At 37.9% G+C, this 21,442-nt stretch overlaps 2 protein-coding genes across 7 annotated transcripts in view; both read right to left on the bottom strand.

Moving 5' to 3' along the window:
- Positions 1-9,349, bottom strand: part of LOC127419281 (myosin-binding protein H-like) — a 46,457-nt gene extending 37,108 nt beyond the window's left edge. For 4 of the 6 annotated variants that reach the window (XM_051660564.1, XM_051660565.1, XM_051660568.1 and 1 more), the window contains exons 1-6: positions 9,101-9,349; positions 7,286-7,345; positions 7,129-7,173; positions 6,806-6,871; positions 2,738-2,872; positions 2,068-2,235 (exon numbers count right to left, since the gene is read on the bottom strand). In XM_051660564.1, the coding sequence (XP_051516524.1) occupies positions 2,068-2,235; positions 2,738-2,872; positions 6,806-6,871; positions 7,129-7,173; positions 7,286-7,345; positions 9,101-9,284 (658 nt within the window). In that variant the 5' untranslated portion in view covers positions 9,285-9,349. The remainder of the gene's footprint in view (positions 1-2,067; positions 2,236-2,737; positions 2,873-6,805; positions 6,872-7,128; positions 7,174-7,285; positions 7,346-9,100) is intronic. The other 2 variants (XM_051660566.1, XM_051660567.1) reach the window with 2 other exon arrangements.
- A 1,830-nt stretch (positions 9,350-11,179) lies between these two features.
- Positions 11,180-21,442, bottom strand: part of LOC127419277 (neuron navigator 1-like) — a 168,513-nt gene continuing 158,250 nt past the window's right edge. The window contains exons 21-31 of the mRNA XM_051660556.1: positions 20,383-20,587; positions 20,163-20,260; positions 19,979-20,071; positions 19,699-19,867; positions 18,630-18,865; positions 18,279-18,433; positions 17,631-17,702; positions 17,293-17,489; positions 16,976-17,094; positions 15,366-15,569; positions 11,180-15,276 (exon numbers count right to left, since the gene is read on the bottom strand). Of these exons, the coding sequence (XP_051516516.1) occupies positions 15,193-15,276; positions 15,366-15,569; positions 16,976-17,094; positions 17,293-17,489; positions 17,631-17,702; positions 18,279-18,433; positions 18,630-18,865; positions 19,699-19,867; positions 19,979-20,071; positions 20,163-20,260; positions 20,383-20,587 (1,632 nt within the window). The 3' untranslated portion in view covers positions 11,180-15,192. The remainder of the gene's footprint in view (positions 15,277-15,365; positions 15,570-16,975; positions 17,095-17,292; positions 17,490-17,630; positions 17,703-18,278; positions 18,434-18,629; positions 18,866-19,698; positions 19,868-19,978; positions 20,072-20,162; positions 20,261-20,382; positions 20,588-21,442) is intronic.

Raw genomic sequence — 21,442 nt, 5'->3', positions numbered from 1 at the left:
ATGAAGACTCATGCGCTGATATAAACTCCACTTACAATGTGTGTTTAAAAGAAGGATTGTCCTTTGTTTGTTTTTTTTTCTGCAGTGCATTTCACGTAATGCTGCCAATCAAGAATGATATGCTGATAAATATCTCTCATTTGTGTGTTCCTCATCTCTAGATTATTAATTTAGATCAACATCCATGCCGATTAAAAAACATGGATAAATGATTATTGTTGCAAGCAGCTTTGAAGAAATGAACAAAGCCGCGTTGATTAGACTGTCTGACTGACGGCTCACCAGTGATTGATTGGATGGTCGCTCACTCAGCCCAAAGTAATAAAATGCAAAGAATACTGTATACAAATCCACCATTTTGGACTTGGTATGGGTTTAGCTTGGAAAAGTGCAGGGGACAAAAATCACTTTTTTAAAGACTGCTAGGCCCTTGAGCTAAACCCAAATGGATGAACATCGCTTTTGGTGTGAAAAAGATAAATATTTAAGTACTTTTTTTTAACCTTAAATCATGCTTCCAGTGAGCAGTGGTACACGCGTGTGACAATCACATTGGCATTTGAAACACGCGAGAACTGACGTAAGTGCGTCACAGCTGGAAGAGCAGCGCTGTTTACAAGTGAGAAGGAGGAACGCTGTACAGTAGCTTGGTTGGTTTTGGTTTAGATCTGTTATTATCTGTTTCTTTACTCACAATGGTGCATTTGTGTGCCTATCCTGGATGTCTCAACCAAGAGGAGAACGTGAGATTACATCCATAATATGCCAACATGAATACACCACACGAGAGACCGCTTGGACTTCATCCTCTCCTGAAGCATACTGGAAGCGATGATTTAGAGTTAAAAAGATCTTAAATATTGATATTTTTCACACCAAAAGCAATCTTATCGACCAAAACTGTTTCTGCATCTGTCTGTGCTGTTTTTAACTTGTTTTTTCTGTGTAAACATGTGTTGGATGTGTGTCTTTGACAGGTGCACAGCATCTCAGCGTTTTTTCTGTGTCTTGCGCAGGACCAGCGCATTCTTTATACACGGTGTCAAGATAAATAGAACAAAATTTTTCATAAATGCATCTTGAGACACCTGCATTCTGCTTCACTTGTTGCACTGCATCTAGATTTTTTTTAGTGCAGGTGTCACAAAGATTCAACGTTCTGAAGTTCAGGTTGCAAAGAGGCCTTTACACATTATTCCAGATTGTTCTTCACCCAGCAAAGTTTCAATGGTTGATAAAATTCCCTTCTGCTCTGGTGCGCTGAAGGGTCGCTGTGCCTTGTTAAAACTGTGTATGTTTATGAATGTTGACTACGATGCTTAAATAAAATGCAGCATTTTGTAACAAATTTACTTGCTTGGAGAAGATTATAAAGAGAGTGAGCGGGTTTGGGTAAGGTTCAGGCTTAAAATTTGAGGTTACTGGCTGGGTCGGCTCACACACAGTCTCGGGTATGGGCTGGGTTAGAGCTTCAACTTGAGGCCCATGCAGACCTCTTGTAATAGGTAAGGTAAGGTAAGATCCACTTGGGCAGTGGGACCAGAATACTTCAAGCAATTCAAGAGTCAGTTCAAGGGTCTAGTGCAGCAGCAAGGAATTAAACACTGAATACAATCAGTTCGTGCTCATCCAACTTTTGAGTTCATGTGATCCTATTTGCTGGAAAATATTCTTATAAAAATACACAATGCATATGCACAAAACCTAATGCATAACTGCCTTTGCTTTGTTTAGGAGGATAACATATGTGTTTACAACCCCACACAGTCCTGAGCTCAGATTGCATTGACAGCCTTGCCTTAGGTCTTTATGTTTGTAATTTAAATGCTAATGAAAGCTCTTGTCAGCACATGCTAGTGGGATTTATGTACACACACAGCTGTTCAATCCATTGATGTCAAGAGAGGTAGCAACAGGCTGCAGGCCTCAGGAACCCCACTGTAATCTGAACTTCAACATTAAGCCACATTATCCAGGGCTCAGAGAATAGACAGGAGATTTATATCACTATGAAGTAATCAGTGTAGGAGACGACATCCACTGCACATCACTTTGATCCACACTCACCCACAATCTCCCGGATGGGAACGGGCTCAGCCAGGGTGGCGGGCTCACTGCGGCCTCCAGCATTCACAGCCACCACACGGATGTTTAGCATGTCTCCGGTTGTCAGGTCCTTGATGACAAAGCTGTTGGACATGGTAAGCTTGGTGTTGGCGACCACCCAATCAGAAACTGCATGGTGTAAAAATGGACAGATGATGAGAAGAGTTTAACAAACAATATTACTAATAAAGGAATAGTTCACCCCAAAAAATTTAACTCAAAAATGGCGACCATTACAAATTTTCCCTTATACAGTATATTGAAATAAATATTTACCTAAATATTCATATAAAAATTTTTTTATGCGTCATCCACCCAGTTAAAAACTAAATATGAATTCAAACACACAAGTGATGTCAGTATAGTTCCACAAATCTAAATGTGGTGCGTGCAGATACAGTGACAGTTGGTTGAAACCATCCCGTCCTTAAAAGGAGACTTACAGGAGCTAGTTATAAATCAGCCTGCAGGTGACATTTCAAAGACAGGTGCTATGACAGATAGTTATAACCTACTTTTCTGGTGACATCTGATCATTCTGCATGTTTAGCTTTCAAGATGAAGGTACGATAATTGTAACACAACCCGTAATCTCACAAGGTTATCAGTAATATTGACAGGATGTACGCACATCCTTCCTTGCTGTATTCGACAGTGTATCCATCCAGTCCAGAGTCTCCAATAGTCTCGGGGGATCTCCATTTAAGAGTAACTGAGGTATCGTTGACATCTTCCACTGTGAGACTCTGAGGAGCACTGGTGGGCACTGCACATTCATTAGAAACATTAAATAACAATTAGTCCATGGTAAAAACATCATCAATTTCTGGGTGATTAAATGTTAAAGGTAGATTGTGTAAATTTTAACAATGTTAAAATACTTTCTCTTAATCATTTACATTTAAGCATTTTGCAGATGCTTTTATCCAAAGTGAGTAATAAATGAGGAACATCCCAAGCAATACAAGAGCCAACAATATCTGAAGTGTCACACTGACAAGTTTCATGAGTAAACTAGAACAGAACCTAGAGCAGAAGTAACAAATGCAGAAATGCACAGAAAAGAGAGAACAGGAAGAACAAGAATTTATTTTTTAATGGGAAGTGTCTTTGTTTATGAACTGACAAGTCAGTTTAATGTGGATAAACAACTATAAGTAAGCCATTTTGTAGGTTTATTCCCCCAAAAACTGTAAACTGAGTGGCTCTGTGGCTGCAACTATCGATTATTTTGATAATCGATTAATCTTTGATTATTTCTACAATTCATTGATTAATCAGATAAAAATGGAATTTTATAAATGTATTATTATTATTACTTTCAGGACATATGCGAAACAGTTGCTTAACTTGTCAAACTTAACAAAAAAATGCTCATCATTAAAGAGTAAACTGATCCATAGGGCATCTAGTGGGACAAAAGATCAGCCCAGCAGGAGGCAATAGTGACACCAGAATAGAAATATTAATAATTCTGCCCAACTGAAAAATACATAATTATGTTAGATACATACAGCATGCTTGCACACTGTCACTGATTATATACATTTAAGTATTTTAATATTATAGTTTTTAAAATAGTATTTTCACTGATTACATGTTTCTAAACTATTCTTTTCAAAAACAAATTGCGTATGTTATCCAGCAAAATAATGTTTGTCATTGTATACATTTACTAGTGAAATCAGACATTACATGTGGCATTATCAGGAGGACGTTCAAATATCAGGACCCTTAGCATTATTATACATTATATTCAGCATTATCATCTGTAAACCCTACGCAAATTCACTCTCTCGCTGAAAAGACTCATCCCGGTGCTCACTATATTACATGGGCAGGAGAAAACACTTTAAAAACCGGCACACCTTGACTGCTGAGACTTCAGTCTGATATCCATGAAAGCTGCACAACTGATTACATGGAAACTGAACTCGTGGTATGATATTGGACAGTTTAATTAAAATGATTGCGTTCCCTTTCGCCATTGCAGTCGGTTTGACTGACGCGGATGCGCATGTGCGCTCGCTTACTCGTTAGAGTTTAACAGAGACTCGCTTGTGGTAAGAACAAACAGTTTTGCTAAAGACGCGGCTGATTTTGAATTCATAACATGTTTACATTATACAACATATACAACAGCAGTAAAATGTAAGTGATACGCTGGAGAGAAATAACTCTCGCGCTTCAAACAGCACAATCACTCTGTAAACGCACCTGACGCAGCAGCCGCTCCACATTAAACTGTATGCTTATTATTATCTTCTTTGAAGTGTTTATAAAGTGCTCTCGTGCGGTGGACAACTTGGGTCGTGTTTTTCAAACGAGTTTTATCATGCAACACATTTTTACTTGGCAGTGAAGTGACGTCACTGACGGGGTTTCTCCGTGCTTACTGCAAATATCCAACTAATCGATAATAAAAATTCGTTGTCGATGATTTCCATTATCGATAATTATCGATTTTATCGATTAGTTGTTGCAGCCCTAGAACTGAGCATCCTGGCTGGCGCAAAACAGCAACATTGGTTTGACCAATGGGGTGGGACTACCTGTTGCTAACAGGAAGATGGGGGAGTGTTTGAGAAACCAGTTTGAATTATCATTATTTTGGTAATTCTGCTTAGAATTGCTAGTGACGTGGAAATTACACACTTTACTTATATATATATATATGTGTGTGTGTGTGTGTGTGTGTGTGTGTGTGTACGGTGTGTGAGTGATTGGATGGATGAATGAATGGATGGAGTGACAGATTTATGGATGGATGGATGGACGGACTGAAGTACTGACCAATTGATGGATGGATGGATGAGTATATGAGAAAGGAAAAGCAACTTTTGAAACAGAAAAACAAAAAGAAAAGGTTAGAGTGGGTAAAGAAACACAAACATTGGACAACAGATAATTGGAAAAGAGTGTTATGGATCTTAACCACATTGAGCTTTTGTGGGATCAGCTAGACTGTGAGGTGTGTGAGAAGTGCCTGACAAGACAGCCACATCTATGGCAAGTGCTACAGGAAGCGTGGGGTGAAATGTCACCTGAGTATCTGGACAAACTGACAGCTAGAATGCCAAGGATCTGAAAAGCTGTCATTGCTGTACGTGGAGGATTTTTTGATGAGAACTCTTTGAAGTAGTTTAAGAAGTTCTGAATTAGACACTCTGGGAGTGGTGATTACTGCTATTGGAAAAGGTCATGAGACATCAGTGTATTACTCTCTGCTAATTCAGAGTCTGGGGGACGGAGCTTTAATTTCTATCAAGAGATTATGGGAGAAAGATTTAAACTTGGTACTGGAGGAGGGAGTATGGGCTAGGATTCTAAAAAACGTCAAGTCTGTATCTAGAGATGCAAGGGTGCGCTTTATGCAATTCAAGATTTTACATAGATTCTATTGGACCCCCTCTAGATTGTATAGGCTTGGTCTTAAAGACACACCCACCCGCTGGTGATGCCAATCGGAGGATGGAGGCATGGCCCATGTTTTTTGGTGGTGTGCTGAGATCCAGGAATTTTGGCTGAAGTTTCAGAGTTTTGTGTGTAACATGTTGGGCACTCAGGTTTTGTTTTGCCCCAGAGTGTTTTGGGCGATGGAGTGATCATCGATATAGGAGATGTATACATAAAACAAATTGGGTCCTGACCAGTGTTATGACAGGCAGGCAGATTGTTTTAAGGGGATGGAAGTCGGCTGGAGTGCCCTCAATTCGGGAGTGGTGCGAGGAGATGGGGAGGGTGGCAGATTTCGAGGATGTGTCGTGTAGAAGGCTGGGGATCTTGGATACATTTGATGGGAAATGGGGCAGTTATTTGACATTTTTGGGGGACTCTCGGGGATGGACTGTGGAGCGAGAGGCATAGTTTTAGATGTGTATGATTATTTTATATATATATATATATATATATATATATATATATATATATATATATATATTATTATTATTATTTATTTTTTCCTGTGTGTGTGTACTTATGTGAGACTATGGAGATGTTTGTTGGGGGTCGGAGTGGGGTTGTTGATTGGGGAGGGGTAGTAGTGTGCGTTAAATGTTGATTCATTGTATGTATGTTTTGTTTTTCTTTGTCATCTCTATGAATCAATAAAAATGTTAATCTTAAGAAGTTCTGACATTTTTTTTTTACAAATTGTAATAGTAATTTTTCACGTTCTGACTATACATTGTGATCAGTTGAATGCCACTTTGGTGAATAAAAGTACCAATTTCTTTCCATAAGAGCAAAATCTGTACATTATTCCAAACTTTTGGCCGCCATTGTGTGTGTGTGTGTGTGTGTGTGTGTGTATATGAGTACAGTGTATGAGTGATTGGATGGATGTATGGGTGAGTAGATGAGTGACTGGATGGATTGATGGATGAATGGATGGACTGACAGATTTATGGATGGATGGATTGATGGATGGATGGACTGACAGATTGATGGTTGGATGGGAAGGATAGATGGATGGATGGATGGGTGAGTAGATGGGTGAGTACATGAGTGATTGGATGGATTGATGGGTGGACTGACGGATTGAATGATGAATGGATGGACTAACAGATTTATGGATGGATGGATGGGTGAGTATATGGATGGATGTATGGATGGACGGACTGAAGGACTGACTGATGGATGGATGAGTAGACTAGTGATTGGATGGCTGGATGTGACAGAATTACATTGTAAAGTTTACCTGCTGGAGGTGGAGGTGTTGGTGGTTTAGGAGGCTCCTCTGCTGGTGCAGTCTCAACAGGAGCAGCTAATGGTCAAATATGCAGGAATATTAGGATTGAGAGAAAAATTCATTCAAATATAAAAGAACGTTTGTTTCTCCTGTATTAGGGTGTAAAGATTTTATCACCTACTGTTATGGATTTACACTCAACATACAGTACGCTCTGCTTTTATTTAATGAACTGTAACTTTGAGGGTGTATCTCAAATTATAAAACAAGCCTTTGGACCCAAACTCTGAAATTAAATCATTAAAAGTATGATCAAACCAAAGATGGTTTACCCTCAGCTGGAGCGTCAGTGGGCGGAGCAGCTTCGTCAGCAGGGCCTGATAGCAAATCGTTAGACTTTCATTAGTGCTGTGCTCAGCTCAGGAGAGTTCACTAGATTAGAACAGTTCTTAGTAAGCAGCTTTTATTTGTTAAGTCATGGTAGTTTACCCATTGTAGGAGCCTCAACTGCAGCACCCTCTTCTGCAACAGGGGCTTCAGCAGCAGCAGCTATTGTTAAATGTTAAAATTAGTTTTGTCTGTCAAAGCAATGATCACAAGTTGTCTTTACAGTAGCAGATATAAAAAGCTATAAAAGCATGTGAAAGCGAACTGACTGACTGCTTGTGAGAGACCACTAAAATACACTCAAAATTGTCCTTATCTCTATAAGAGGTGTATTGTGTAGTTTATCCTCATCTAGGCCTTCCCCACAAGCAGGCATAGTCATTTCAGTATAAACATGCAATCTTGCAACCACTGGTGAAACTAGTATTAACTGAAAGTGGACAGCGGAGATTGTAGGTGATCATTAGTTTTGCAATCAGCAGGCTTGCAGCTTAATGAAGAAGTAACATTTGCTAGGTTGTTGGAGAATGGAACAGTCTTTGTAAAACCAATGGTCATCTTAATGTTAGGATAGTAAGAATATTGCCACTTTTCAAGGATACACAGAGCCACAATTCAAAGCCTTAACAGGAGCACAAAGATAAAGCCATAGCTGCATTACTGCATGATTGGCATGATGAAAACTGGCACATACCACGCAGGACATAAATGCACACAGAAACTGCAATTTGTGCTCTACCAGTAAAAAAGAAAAAAAAAAAAAGAATATTCAACTGGGAAATACTGTTATTGTAATAGCTTTATCAGCTGGGATCCTATATTAAGGGGCATCCGCTTACTTAGCAGCAGGGGTAGTGGCTAGTGTTACATGTAAAAAAAAAAAAAAAAAAATGTAAGAAGATGTTAGGTACATGTTAGCGGATAGGTGATCATAAATCTATCAAGGCCCAGGGATCTCTAAACTTAGACTGTTATTGACAGATCTCTGTGGTTAAACATTCAAACAAATGCACCAGGCATATTTCTACATTAATGAAATAGTTCATCCAAAAATTAAGTAACAAAAGTATCATATAAGTAGTCCATCCGATTTGTATATCATGTCCCATGCTTACTGTACAATAGGGTTAAAAACTGTAGTAACTATAATCAAAAATATAAATAATGAATAAATGCATAACAGATACATTCTAAATAGGTTTTTACATTGCTTGAAGGAGATCCCATATTCATTTATTGTGGATTTTCAGTAGTAACAATAACTGTAATAGGAGTCGTTAGACAAATAACATGGACATTTTTTTTTTTTTTTAAGATCAAGGCCAAAATTTATTTATTTACTGAGCAATACCTCTTTTATTTTATTTTTTTATGTAGCTCTTAAATATTCCTGCAGCATACCTGTAGCAAAAAATATATTTAAAAAAGAAAAATTCCATGCAGTTTCTCAATTAATGAGGTAATAAACACTGAATTATTATTATTATTATTATTATTATTATTAATAATCAAATAATTAAATATAAAAAAGTTTTAAATGAAGTGTCACACTGTAGTCAATACTTGATTTTGGCTTAAAGTATTGTTACCACTGTACATGTTTGTAAATAACATCAATAGATCATTTCCCAATGAAGTTCAATGAGTATGTTGTCCAGGCTGTACCGTAGGGGGCGCGTGTGAGTCCTCTGCAACATGTTACATTCATTGTTTCATTTCCAATCCAGACAGCTGCACGTTCAGTCCAAGAGCAGTATTATAAATACGATGCTGTGATAATCTGTTCTAAATGTTAAATACGGTCTAATTAAAGTTGAAAATAAAAATAAACATGACAAAGTACATTTAAAAGAGATGTTTATAGGCGCAGGAACATTTTAGAGATCAGTGCATGCAACAGTGAGCGGAGTATCCTACCTTCAGGCGCAGGTGCCTCCGCACCGTCCGCAGCCGGGGCGGTTTCTGATGAAGCTGCTTCGGTTGGAGGTGCTTCAGCTGCAGGAGCCTCTGCCGGGGGAGCCTCGGGTACAGGCTCTGTTTCTGCGGGCTTCTCTGCAGCCTTCTTGGCCGACTTTTTGATAGGGGCTGGTTTGGCTGGCATGGTGCTTGGAAGAAACTCCACTGGACGGCCAGTCTTTGAAATATGACTGTCTTTGGGGACGTTCAATTTATACAGCCTCAGAGTGTGGATCTGCGGGACTCCTCCTCTTCTTTAAGTAGCCACCGGTACACTCAAGTCAGTTCTTATCAAAACCCCAGACCTAAATATTAGAGCAGTTCTCACCTCGTTATGTAAGGGTAATATTTACCCTAATTGCGTTTTACTTAACTTAATATCACATAGCGGTCATGTCGAGAGTTCAAATGTTAACGATGTTTATATGATATTGTTTGTTTGTTAAACCACTTTTGAACGTCTCCAATGTATTCCTGTTTCTTGAGGTTTGGCGCCCTCTTCCGTGTAAGCTCTGTAAATGCAATGTGTCCCTCAGCAATCACAAACAGATGATTAAAGTCCACAATGCATTTATTAAAGCTTACACTTTGTCTACTTGCATACTAGTGGCCAAAATAAATAAATAAATAAATAAATAAATAAATAATATATATCTTTATTCTATAAACCTGTGTGATCCATTAATAGCTACTAATACAAACCATTTTTTATATGCTTTGGTTTGTCATTTATGTAAGATGTGGTTTCATAAAACAATTAAAAAGCATTCAAACGTATATTTTAAATACATAAAGATGAGAAAGAACCTGTGGTAGTAGTTGATACATTTTTTTTATTTTAAAACAACATTTACTAGACCGCATATGGCTGATAAATGACCAAAATCACCAGCAGTATTAGGCAAGAACAAACAAAATAAGGTGATTACTGGGCGAGAAGGATAACAAAGAGGTATATAAATATACACACAAATAATATTTTGTAATTATGATGCTGATATTAAGTCATCCTAAACACATTATATAATGTTGAATACTTTCATTTATACTAAAATAAATATATGCTTCACTTACGTTTCACTATCTGATTGTAATAACTTATGTTGAAAAGCTTCCCTTGACGTCATCATGGCGAAAATACACCGATCGCGCGGGTGGGTGGCTGCTGAACGTGATGAACCCTGGGATACACCTAGCCTGAACGATCGCTCCGAAGCGGTATTCGCACTAATGTGGATTTAGTGTGGGTGAAGTGCACTGAGCTTTGGCATGTTTTAGACATGGGACAGTCTTGAACACTGACTTCCTGTCGCGTGCACGCACACTCAAGTGGCCAAGACCTCAAGTGTGGGTACTGAGACAGGTCCATTATGCCAGCAGTATTCGGCTGGTCATGTGATTCTATGGCCGCCCCCCCCCCCCCCCCCCCCCATAAGGGGACCCTCTCCATCTAGAATAAAACAGCTTTTATAAGGTAACTGATTTGACTGGAGTCTTCATAGCATGTGAGTGGTCATGATTTTATACATGTTTCAAATATACAATTCATTTTCTTAAGAGTACAACTTTTTAAAAAGGAAAAAAAATACTGAGTGCACCTTTAATTTTTACAAATAATATAACACTGTGCTTCATTTATGCCAGATATTGTTGACTCCCAAGTTCTTGGAAGGTTAGTTTTATGGTTGTAAAAACTAAAACTAAAAAAAAGAACTTATCTAGAACATTAGGAGTTACTTCTCAAAACCAAATGGTAACCACACAATAACGTTTGGGGAACGTTCTGTTTGCTTGGTAGAATCAGGGGTGTAAAAAGTAGATTATTTGGATACTACAATCTCCAAATTTTGCTTGAGTGAGTGTAACCAGTTATCTGAAATTGTTAAACTTGAACTTCAGCAGATTTGATAGTTGACACCGGGTGATTCTAGGATTTAGCTGCTTTTGAATGTCCAGTTATAATGTTCATTTAATTAGTGCAATAACTCCCACATAATATGTTCAAACTAAAACAAGAATAAAGACCACTGAGAATACATGTTAGTGTAGGGATGGAATGAGTTTATTGAAAACTAGAGTGAATATTTGATGGATGAAATTCTCTCAGATCACAACATGCCCTTTTCACCCTTTTCAACAGACAGTCTGTAGACTGCAAAAAAATAATAATACAAAACAACAACAACAAAAGTATCTCATCTTAGGGCCAGATCTTCATATTTAACTGATTGTGGTCGCAGATGCGTTAACTATTTACAATGTTTACAATTGCAATTTTCTATACAAATATAGAAAGATTTATTAAAGAATTAAGAGAAAGCAAGATTCATGTCTTGACAAAAAAAAAAAAAAAAAAAAAAAACTGTCATCTGACATTGGTACTAATGACTGAACCCATGGGCTAAAATGCTACACCATCACTCCATAGTGACAACAACCCAGAAATCTGTTTTTATTAAACAAAATTTGACTGTATATGGCGTGTTTTATGCCAAAAAAAAAAAAAAAAAAAACGAGTTTACAAAGTACAGGTTTTGTATTATTGTACCTGCTTGAACATTCAACATTGTTAGTCGAAAGTAGAAAAAGCGAAACAAATAATTTAATCGAAACGTTCACTCTTTTAGTTAGACACCCATTTAAGGAAATCCAGACTTTATCAGGTCACTAACAGCCCTCTTATGCAAAAAAGTAGATCGGGTATATCACACTATACTAAGATAACAAATAGATCTTTCACACGAGGAGAGACATTGATTTGGACAGTTGGAAATGGCTTTCGTTTGTGCTAGCTGGCAAAGTAGCCTCGTTTTGCATGACATTTGGAAACAAGACTACCAGCGAGCTCAAATCTCAAAGTAATTTCATGAACAAGCATAAAAAAGGATAGCAATTTCACTCGCATTCTTATCCTGCACAGCAAACAGTCCCTTGCAAAACACATAATAGTTCAGGTATTGCAATGTCCATCAAACTATCCATAAGCAATTAAGGGAAGTTTGTGATAAAATGAGCTGTTAAGACAGATTTGAGGTACTGGTGTGAAGTCAAGCACCGCTGCCACTTTTCTTAAATATATTTGTTGAGTTGTTAAAGCCATTCAATACCTTGCACAATCCAGAAGAAAATAGGGAGGACACTTTTAAGAGGAAACTTTGTGGCAGTTAACTTGCAGGAAAGGCAATGAAGAGAGATGACTGCGAAAATCCATTGTTACTGAGAAAATCCTCACTGTAATGCTTATCTAACCAGACACATTCAGTTTATATTTGTCGTATTTAATCCTTGCGGTATTTATTCGACTTTATACTTTTTTGTTTTTCGGAATTTTTTGTTTTTTGAAAATCACATTTACAAATGTCAGACTAAGAGGCTGTTATAAAAAAAATTGTACAAAAAGACCTTTAAAAAACACTCCTTTGATTATACATCTGACAGTAACAGAATACTTAAACACAAGCACAGATTCAGCAAGCATCATCAAGAGCACTAGGCATGTTGGCGAACTATTTTTTCCTATAGCAGATAACGACCAATTTACATTCTGTGAACAATTGCGTGTATTTGAAATCTGACATTGATAGTGCCAACATTAACATCAGTTAGTATACATAACTGACACATTCAATTTTAATTATGCCATAATAATAAGTTAGTCGAAAGATCACTTTGCTCTTGTAGATTTGTTGCCAACACATCCTATGTGCATCTCATGATAAGGTGTCTTTTTAAACTTCATCATAATTTTCCTCAACATTAAAGCTTTCGTGCGTGTACAGTTCTGGGCACCTGCAATCAGCCAATAGCATACGCATTAATGAGTTACGGTCAACCGGTCATTATTATTATTATTTTGTGTGTTGAATCACACATTTTTGTTAATATTTTGTCATCATTACATTGTTACAGGAATGATTTGAGAGATTCTAAAAGACCCAGGGTCACATTGGGTTCCTGTGACTTGACATTACAATAAATTAAAACCAATTATGACATCATTTCCAAAATTGGCTACATTGTTACAGAAAACCAAAGACACAAGTGCATGTAAAACTATAAGCTAATATGGATGTTATTTTGCATTGAACCTCCAGTATTTACAAAGGCATTTGTTTAAACCATTTTGGCTTTGTTCACACGGCACACAATTCTGATTTGTTTTTAAGATCCAGTATTTAGAATTGATTGTTCACACTTTTATTTTGCAAGATGGATCCATTGTTCAGGCAGTGTAGTCAATATCCAATATATCTACATTGGTTGTAATGATGTAGACCAACTAGGATACTCCCAAACTTGGATTTGGTCAGTGTGAACCAAGCCTTTGATTATCTTGATGGTTCATGAGCACCTTGGGAACCTAAGATCAAAGGTCAAGCACACATAAGGAAGTATTGAAGGTAAGGCCAGAAACATTCTCTACGCAAATAAAGACGCGACCGCTTGAGCGACACTTTGCCATCCTGCAGTCCCATTGTACACACTCAGCATCTGTTCTGTGGCGGTATTAAACCTCAGTACTCAAGGGGGCGATAGAGTTACCTTCAAATATATGTGCTTTTAAACTAAACCTGTTTCTCAATGTGCATTCTTATGCATTCTTAAGTTTTTGTGGACTCGTTTGATGTCCTCTTGTCCTTTTGAGTTTGCTCTTTCAAGGCAGCTAGGCAAGACCAGTCTTCACCAGAATGCAAGTCCATTCTTTGCATTCTTAGCATTAAGAAACAGGTAATAATGTGTTATTATTAAGGTAGCTAGCTATAAACATATCGACTTTAACTAACAAGATTGGCTTCAAACTGTTTCTTCGCCATGACAGTAGTTGAAATTGAAAACTGTAACTATAGAAGAAGACAGTTTGGGGGCCATTCAAACCGAATAGAACGCAGGTGTCTCGAGATGCATTTTTAAAAGCTGAAGTTCTTTTTAACTTGTCATGCATTTAAAAACGTGGCGCTCCAGCACAAGAGTTTGCGCAACAGCGTAAGTATCAGTCTAGTGCATATTTACTTCGATAAACAAATGAAAAGTAGTGCAAATGGATGCAAACGTGTTTAGTGCTTAAGCGAATGGCCGGTTATGCTAATGCCCCCTAAAGTGCCTCTTGTGGCAAAGCTGAGAATGCAACACATATTTGCTTTGTGTTATAAAACATTTCAAAATGCAACGACAAGTGATATAGAGCTTTTGCAGCTAGATGCATTTGCGTGCACATAGAGTGGATAGAGTATATTTCGGGCCCAAGATGTTGCATACTGCTTCAATGCACCTGTTAGCAGCACCTCTGTTATTGTCCCTCATGAAATCTTTACTCTTAATTGAAAGCCATGAATCAAAGTGCATCCTCTCAGGGTTCTTAATACAGCGGCATTTGTCTACAGTCTACATCTGTCTCCTTCATGTCTCCGTGTTTGAGGGAAGTGTTAAATGCAATCTGGTTAAATATATGTACTGCACCTTGAAACTGCATAACTTTGCTACTGTGAGGTAATATATAGTATATTCAAATTTCTATGGAACTGACTTAATAGTACATGAGGGGTATCTTTTAAGGCTGGATTCTAAGCACCATCTTGTATATGACATTTTGCATCCATGTTGGTTAGTCTAAATGGCATGACATTGTAACTGCATCTTTGTGTACAGGGTTCAGGCGACTTTTGAATGAATGTAGCAGATACTCTTGGAAATATGTCAACAGAATAAATATATTTTGGTCCAAAGAAGATCTCTCATCTTCACAATCATCCAATCTTCACAATCCTCCGTTGCAAGTATTGCCATGCACTTGCGGATTAGATAAGCCAGGGAAAGGTCAGTTAAGACAACAGTGCAAAAAAATATTCTAGCTCAGATCTGATAAGATCAGTTCTTCTGTTTTCTTTCCAGTTTGAGAGTTTCATCAGCATTTAAATCTCAGTTCTTGAGAGTTCCTTTTCTTGACTCCCACAAACCTTCTTAAGGAGACAAGGGAGGTGCAAATGTATAGGACATTTTTTTTTTTTTTGTAACAGCACTAGCCTTCAGTGAGCACCTCAGTCTGTTAATTCATCCTAGAAACTGGGGTTGCCTGAAATGTCCCGTTCCGGTGACTCAATGTAGTTGGCCGATTCCTGGAGTTTCAGCAGCATAGCCATCTTAAAAAGGAACATAACACGGACAGCGCATAAGATCACATTCATACTTGTTAAAGCAAAGTTTAGGTGTTGCTGTATTGGACACTTACCAGTGGATCTGACTCCATGGTGTGCTGTGCGGTGTCTTTGCTGGACCTGTCGTCACTGGGCTGTTGTGCCGGAGCAGCGTTTGGGCTGGTGGTTGGGGGAGGAAGGTGAAAGAGTTTGGCCTGGTCCTGTTGAGCTGAAGGCCAGGGCAGCGTATCCCTCACCCACTCTACAGGATCCTCCCATGCTGCTTTCTGACCATGGACCTGCAATACGAGAGCGCATACTGTAAAATGATCTTCAAGAACTACACTACACTGCAAGTCTGCAACAATTTGATTGGACATGCAAACTAAAAATCTGCAGTTTCAATCTGATTGGCTGGTTTACTCAACTTTTCTGAGTCAGGGTGAACCATTTCACTCCATTTCTTCAGTTTTTCATGTACAGCCAGTCGCAAACCGACACTGCTGTGCAATAATTTGAATCAGTTTTTTCCAGCTGGTCTATTATTGTGGTTTCAATTATGAATAAAAAATGTACCTGTCTTAAACAGCTAGTAAAAAACAAAATAAACTGTGGCTGGTTGCTTTACGTGTTGGGCAGTCAACCTTTTCTAGTCTAAGTGGGAGGTTTCTGGCCAGAATAAGATGCAAAGTGAACCAGACTTCATGCTGATAGTCTAAAGTCTGGCTATGCGAGACTGAAAGCACCAATATATTAGTGAAATCGAAGAGCGAACGGGTGTGACGTCATTTCAAACTAAATTTGGCCACATAGAAGGTATTTTTTGAGTTTGTTGCAGTGGTTCGAAACAGCTTGTCAGTACAAACTCTCGGAAAAATTACAAAATTCGTACCAGCTATTAAACAACTTCTAACTGCCACTGGTCCACATCATCGGTGGGTGTGACCTGAAGCTCCACCTACTTTGACATCATTTCCCGGTTGATTTCTTTCATTGAGATCAGTCAACATGAACACTGGCATGCATAGTTGCCGAGCTTGTGCACAATTACCAACATCTGTACGATTGTTCCAAGAACAAGCAATGCGATTTTTTTAGATTAGTCTACAAATGGAACCAAATCTACTCAAAAAGTGCCCATTCACGCTGTTGTTTGATGTGCTGCTTAATTTATGTGCTGTCCACAGCTAAAAGCCATTCACACATTCACATAAGATATTTGCCTCTTATCATCATTCTTGTGTCTGTATTCTAGCCATTAACACTCTTTTATACACCCATCTTTGCAGTAGTATCAGTGTAATCATAAATTACAATAACAGAGTGTAAGTGCATAATATGGCCGCGTATAGCATGTTAGCACATTAGCGTCATGGATGGACAATGTAAACATGACATATTACACATTATTTACTGCATATATATACATATATATATATATATATATATATATATATATATATATATATATATATATATATATATATATATACTTTAAATCATCATTGAGTGGTTAAAGCATCTTCTTTCATGTTTTACATATAGTCTTGTGCACCCTCAAATTTAAATGCTCCTCTAAACTGGCTGGTGTCTGAATGTTTGCATATAGCTGTTGCTCAACTGTTTTGACCTTCTTTCTAGCTCAGAGCTCAGAGCAAAGAAGAACTTCTCAGTGAGTGTACTGGATCCTTAAGTTCTCTCTCACCTTCACGCCATCCTTGGCTCCCTCCTGCAGATAAGGAATAATGGACTGGTTCCAGAGGTCAATAAACCAGGACCGAAACTTTGGTAATGACACTGGACAGGACAGGAAGAAGCAGGGACCTGCAGAGACAAGAGCAATAGCTGAGATCTTTTTGCATATTTTTAGAAAGTCTGTAGATTATAACTGGACAGAATCATTCCAAAATGGCCTTGACAGGTGTGTAAAGATGTTATTGCTACTTTTGTTTCTACAGAACAAAATATGATTTTTTGAACAACATTATGTGGAACAGATATGCAGGACATGTTGTGCTTTACCTATGAGGAAATCTGAGGTGCTGTGTTTCTCCAGGAAGGTATGGAGGTGATACCAGAGTTTAGGTATCCAGTCCAGAACCTTTAGAACCTCAGTTCTGTGAACTGTGCATTCATCCTCTGTTTCGATCAACTTCCTGTGCAAGTACCGCACTAAGAACCCATTTGCAGGCTCCACGTTGTTGGAGAAGGTGACCATTCTGCAGAAAAATGGGAAAATGTTAAATGAGGAAGATCTTTAGAATGTCAGATATGATGGTTATTCATGAGGACATTATTATACAATAATCCACTTATTCAATTCAATAGCTCAAGACATGAGGCTTCGTGTTGGAACTTACCTAAAGCTGAGATGCAAGCCATGATTTGACGACATCATAACAGGCTGATTGGTTGTTCCAATGACAAATGGGCTGCAATAAATATCCAAGGTAAATGATGAATAAATGTGCAAAAATTATCAATAACATTTTAAAAGTAAAATTGCTCCTCATAAAACACCATTGCTGGGAAACAAGAGCTTGGCTGGGATATACAAAAAAGGGGCAGTGGTGGCTCAGCAGTTAAGGCTCTGGGTTACTGATCAGAAAGTTGGGGGTTCAAACCCCAGCACTGCCAAGATGCCACTGTTGGGCCCTTGAGCAAGGCCCTTGACCCTATCTGCTCCAGGGGTGCCATATCATGGCTGACCCTACATTCTGACCCCAGCTTAACTGGGATATGTGAAAAAAATAATTTCACTGTATATATGCAAAATGTGTGATAAATAAATAAAATTATAATTATTCCTTTCTTGTAAAAATGTGACTCTCACCAACCAAAAAACAAAAAAATGCTCAAAACATGTCTTAATGGTCCTAAAAATATGCAAAATATAATTTTTATGTATTTCTTTCTTTTATTATTTTGATTTTTGTGTGAAATATTGCTCTGTCATTTCTTCATCAAAAAGCATACAGCTTCCTGAACACAGGAGTTTCCACACTCACCATTTGTGATACTTGCAGGTCAGTGCGCTGTTCACCAGGTCAGTGATGGAAGACGCATCACTGACATCATCCAAGATTATGACCAGTGGAATGTCCTCAGCATCACAATCTCGGTCAATCTGATTGGCCAGATTAGACAAGTACAACTGGAGATCCTGGAGGACAGAAGACTGATATGAGACTGAATTCACTAAACATTAAGAATAAAATTCTTCTTAACTTCTGTTTACTTCTTTTTTGCTATTTTACGAATTATTTTGTACACCTTATATTATATCCTAAAAACTTATTTTATTTTTTCCTTAGAAGATTTTTGTGAATCCAGCCCCTGATTTCCAGGCAACACTGTACCTTGCAGGTCTGTTGGTGCATGTTGAAGGTGGTGATAAGGCCAGGGCCAGGGTCACGGCCGCTCCTCTTCAACAGGTACTCAGCCAGGCGGGTGGTGAGGTAGGTCTTTCCCGTGCCACTGGGACCTGACAGGACCAGCCGTCGGTGCTTTAGCAGCAGACTGATGTAGTGCTGCATCATGGGCTTGGGGATGAGTGTCTCAAACACAAGGCTGTCGACACACTTCTCTTTAAAACCTGCAACAGAGAAGAACATGAGGTCAGCTATGAGGAAAAGAGAGATGGAGAGCCAATAAGTGGGAAAAAAGAAAAGAGGATGTAGAAATATTGAACAAAATAGAAAGAAACAGATGTGGGAAAAGTATTGAGCAGAAAAGTGGGTATTCTATAAACAAACCTTTCGTCCCAACTAGGCACAACGATACAAAGGTCAAGCAATAAATCACACCTCTTCCATAATAATTTAAGTTTTTCTTCTGGCTTGCCTGAAGACATTTTACCATTTGCATGGTTTCTGTTTTTGTTGCCTGACACCAGTGTTATTATTTTTTATGAAAACTAAAACTAAAGGAAAACATTTTCAATAAATTAAATATCCAGAAAAAATATAAAAAACTCATATCATAATTGGGAAAACTAAAACTAAACTAAAATCATGACTCCAAAACTAACTAACTAAATAAAAAAATAAAAAAGACCACATATCAGTTTTAGTTTTTGATACACAATATAATAATAATAATAATAATAATAATAATAATAAATATATTAATATATTAATATTTATAAAAATATTAGACTAATTTATAAAACTTTACAATACACTAAATAGCACTAAATAGCAACAATACCACATGGCTCTGATAAATTTAACAAAGTTAAACATATTTAAATAATATCAGTTAACAAATTAACATTTGCAGCCCTATAATACTAAAACTTACAATTTTAAATAAAAAAATATACATATAAAATACTTGACGAAACTTGAGTTGTGCCTAGTTAGGACAAGAAAAGTTGCAAAAGATAAAAGTGCTACAGAGTTAGAGTTTTAAAGCATGAGTTTGTACCTTTGAGGGCAACAGTGATGAGTCCCGGACCCTTTATTAAACTGTCAAAAGGTGAGCTCGATGGGGCTTCTGCTCCAAGCACCCTCCTGCTCTGATTAATACTGTAACTGTGAACAGAGTCTACAGACAACCCCATACTTGCACCAGGGTCCACCTGAGAGATGTAGTCCTGACGTGGGAAGAGAAACAACACATTAAAAGAGTTACACCAACAGTACATACTCCACCATGAGCAGAGAGATGTATAATTAAAGTATTTATGTCTGTAATGAGATCTCACCTTGAAAATAGTGGAGATGACTGTGTTTAATGTAGACCAATCGGTCTTCCCATTAATTTTCACAGAGCCGATGAAGAAATCCTGTTGCCTCACCTGTTCATTGTACCCCACAATGCTTATTTAGTCAATATGTGCTCATTTCCACTTACACAAACCATTTTTAATGCTATTCTCATGCATTTACCTCTCTTGACACTTGCTGGTCAGCTATACGAACCACCACACGTGTAAAGATCTCATCCCTTTGAGATGATATGCTCAGTGACTCCACTGGGGCGATGTCTAGACAAACACAAAGAGTATGATTTCACAAATTTCACTACATTAGTACTGGAAAACTTGGTACCACCACCTTGCTTTAATTTTTAAGGGCCCTAAAATATGACATAAATAAAGGAACTCACCAGGGTTGGAGCATTCATTGAGGATGAGGCTGAAGGACTTGGTGAGGGTCATGGGTGGTTTGGTTTGGCAGGAGTTGAGGAGATTGGACAGGCCAGAAGGTTGGGAGGTGGAGGTTGAGGGAGGGCCACAAGGCAGGACGAGGGACGATGGGGCACTTCCAGTTTTTAGCTGGTCATTTTCTGCCTTGAGATTCTCCACCATCATCTACAATGAGAAAGTTGGTCATTCAATTTGACTGTTTAAGACAAATTAGTCTACTGGCAAAGCTTTCGTTCATATCCTGAGCTACTGATGATTTTTTGTATTTTTATTTTTTTTATAAACCAAGATAAAATGTAACTGAACTTGACAGCCAGTCACAATGCATTTCTGTTAAATGGAAAGAAGCAGCTTTGACATTTTGACAAGGACTCCTTTTGTGTTCCTCCACTGAGGGTCAGTAAATAATAACAATAATATAATTTTCAGTTTAAAACAAATTATCTGCTGAAGGTGGAACTGGATTGGACTGACCAAATCTAGACATGTGAATGAGTGATTTTCTACCACAGTGCTTTAGACAAGCACTTTTATTTTTATCTACAATAGTTGTGCAACTTAATTATCAAATATACAAATATATTTTTGGAAGTTTCATTCAAAATCAACTTGGCTAAGATATCCAAAGGGGGTAAGTCCCCCCTCAGTTTGAATGGCCGTGAAGCTTCTGATTAAAGGAATATTCTCGGTGCAATACAGTTTAAAGGGATAGTTCACCCAAAAATGAAAATTCTCTCATTATTTGCTCACCCTCGTGATATCCCAGGTGTGTATGACTTTCTTTCTTCACTAGAACACATTTGAAGAAAAATATCTTTGCTCAGTAGGTCCTTATAATTTAAGTGGATGGTGATTTGACTTTTGAAGCTCCAAAATCACAGACAGTCTGCATTAACACAATCGACTCCAGCAGTTAAATTAATGTCTTCTAAAGCGATATGATCGCTTTTGGCACAAAAAAGATCAATATATAAGTACTTTTTTAACTCTAATTCATTGCGCGTTTGACGTAATCGCATT

The sequence above is a fragment of the Myxocyprinus asiaticus genome, chromosome 28 (assembly GCF_019703515.2).
Source record: "Myxocyprinus asiaticus isolate MX2 ecotype Aquarium Trade chromosome 28, UBuf_Myxa_2, whole genome shotgun sequence".
In the NCBI taxonomy this organism is placed as follows: domain Eukaryota; kingdom Metazoa; phylum Chordata; class Actinopteri; order Cypriniformes; family Catostomidae; genus Myxocyprinus; species Myxocyprinus asiaticus.
Note: the sequence above shows the minus strand (reverse complement) of the source record. Positions and strands in the feature narration are given on the sequence as shown.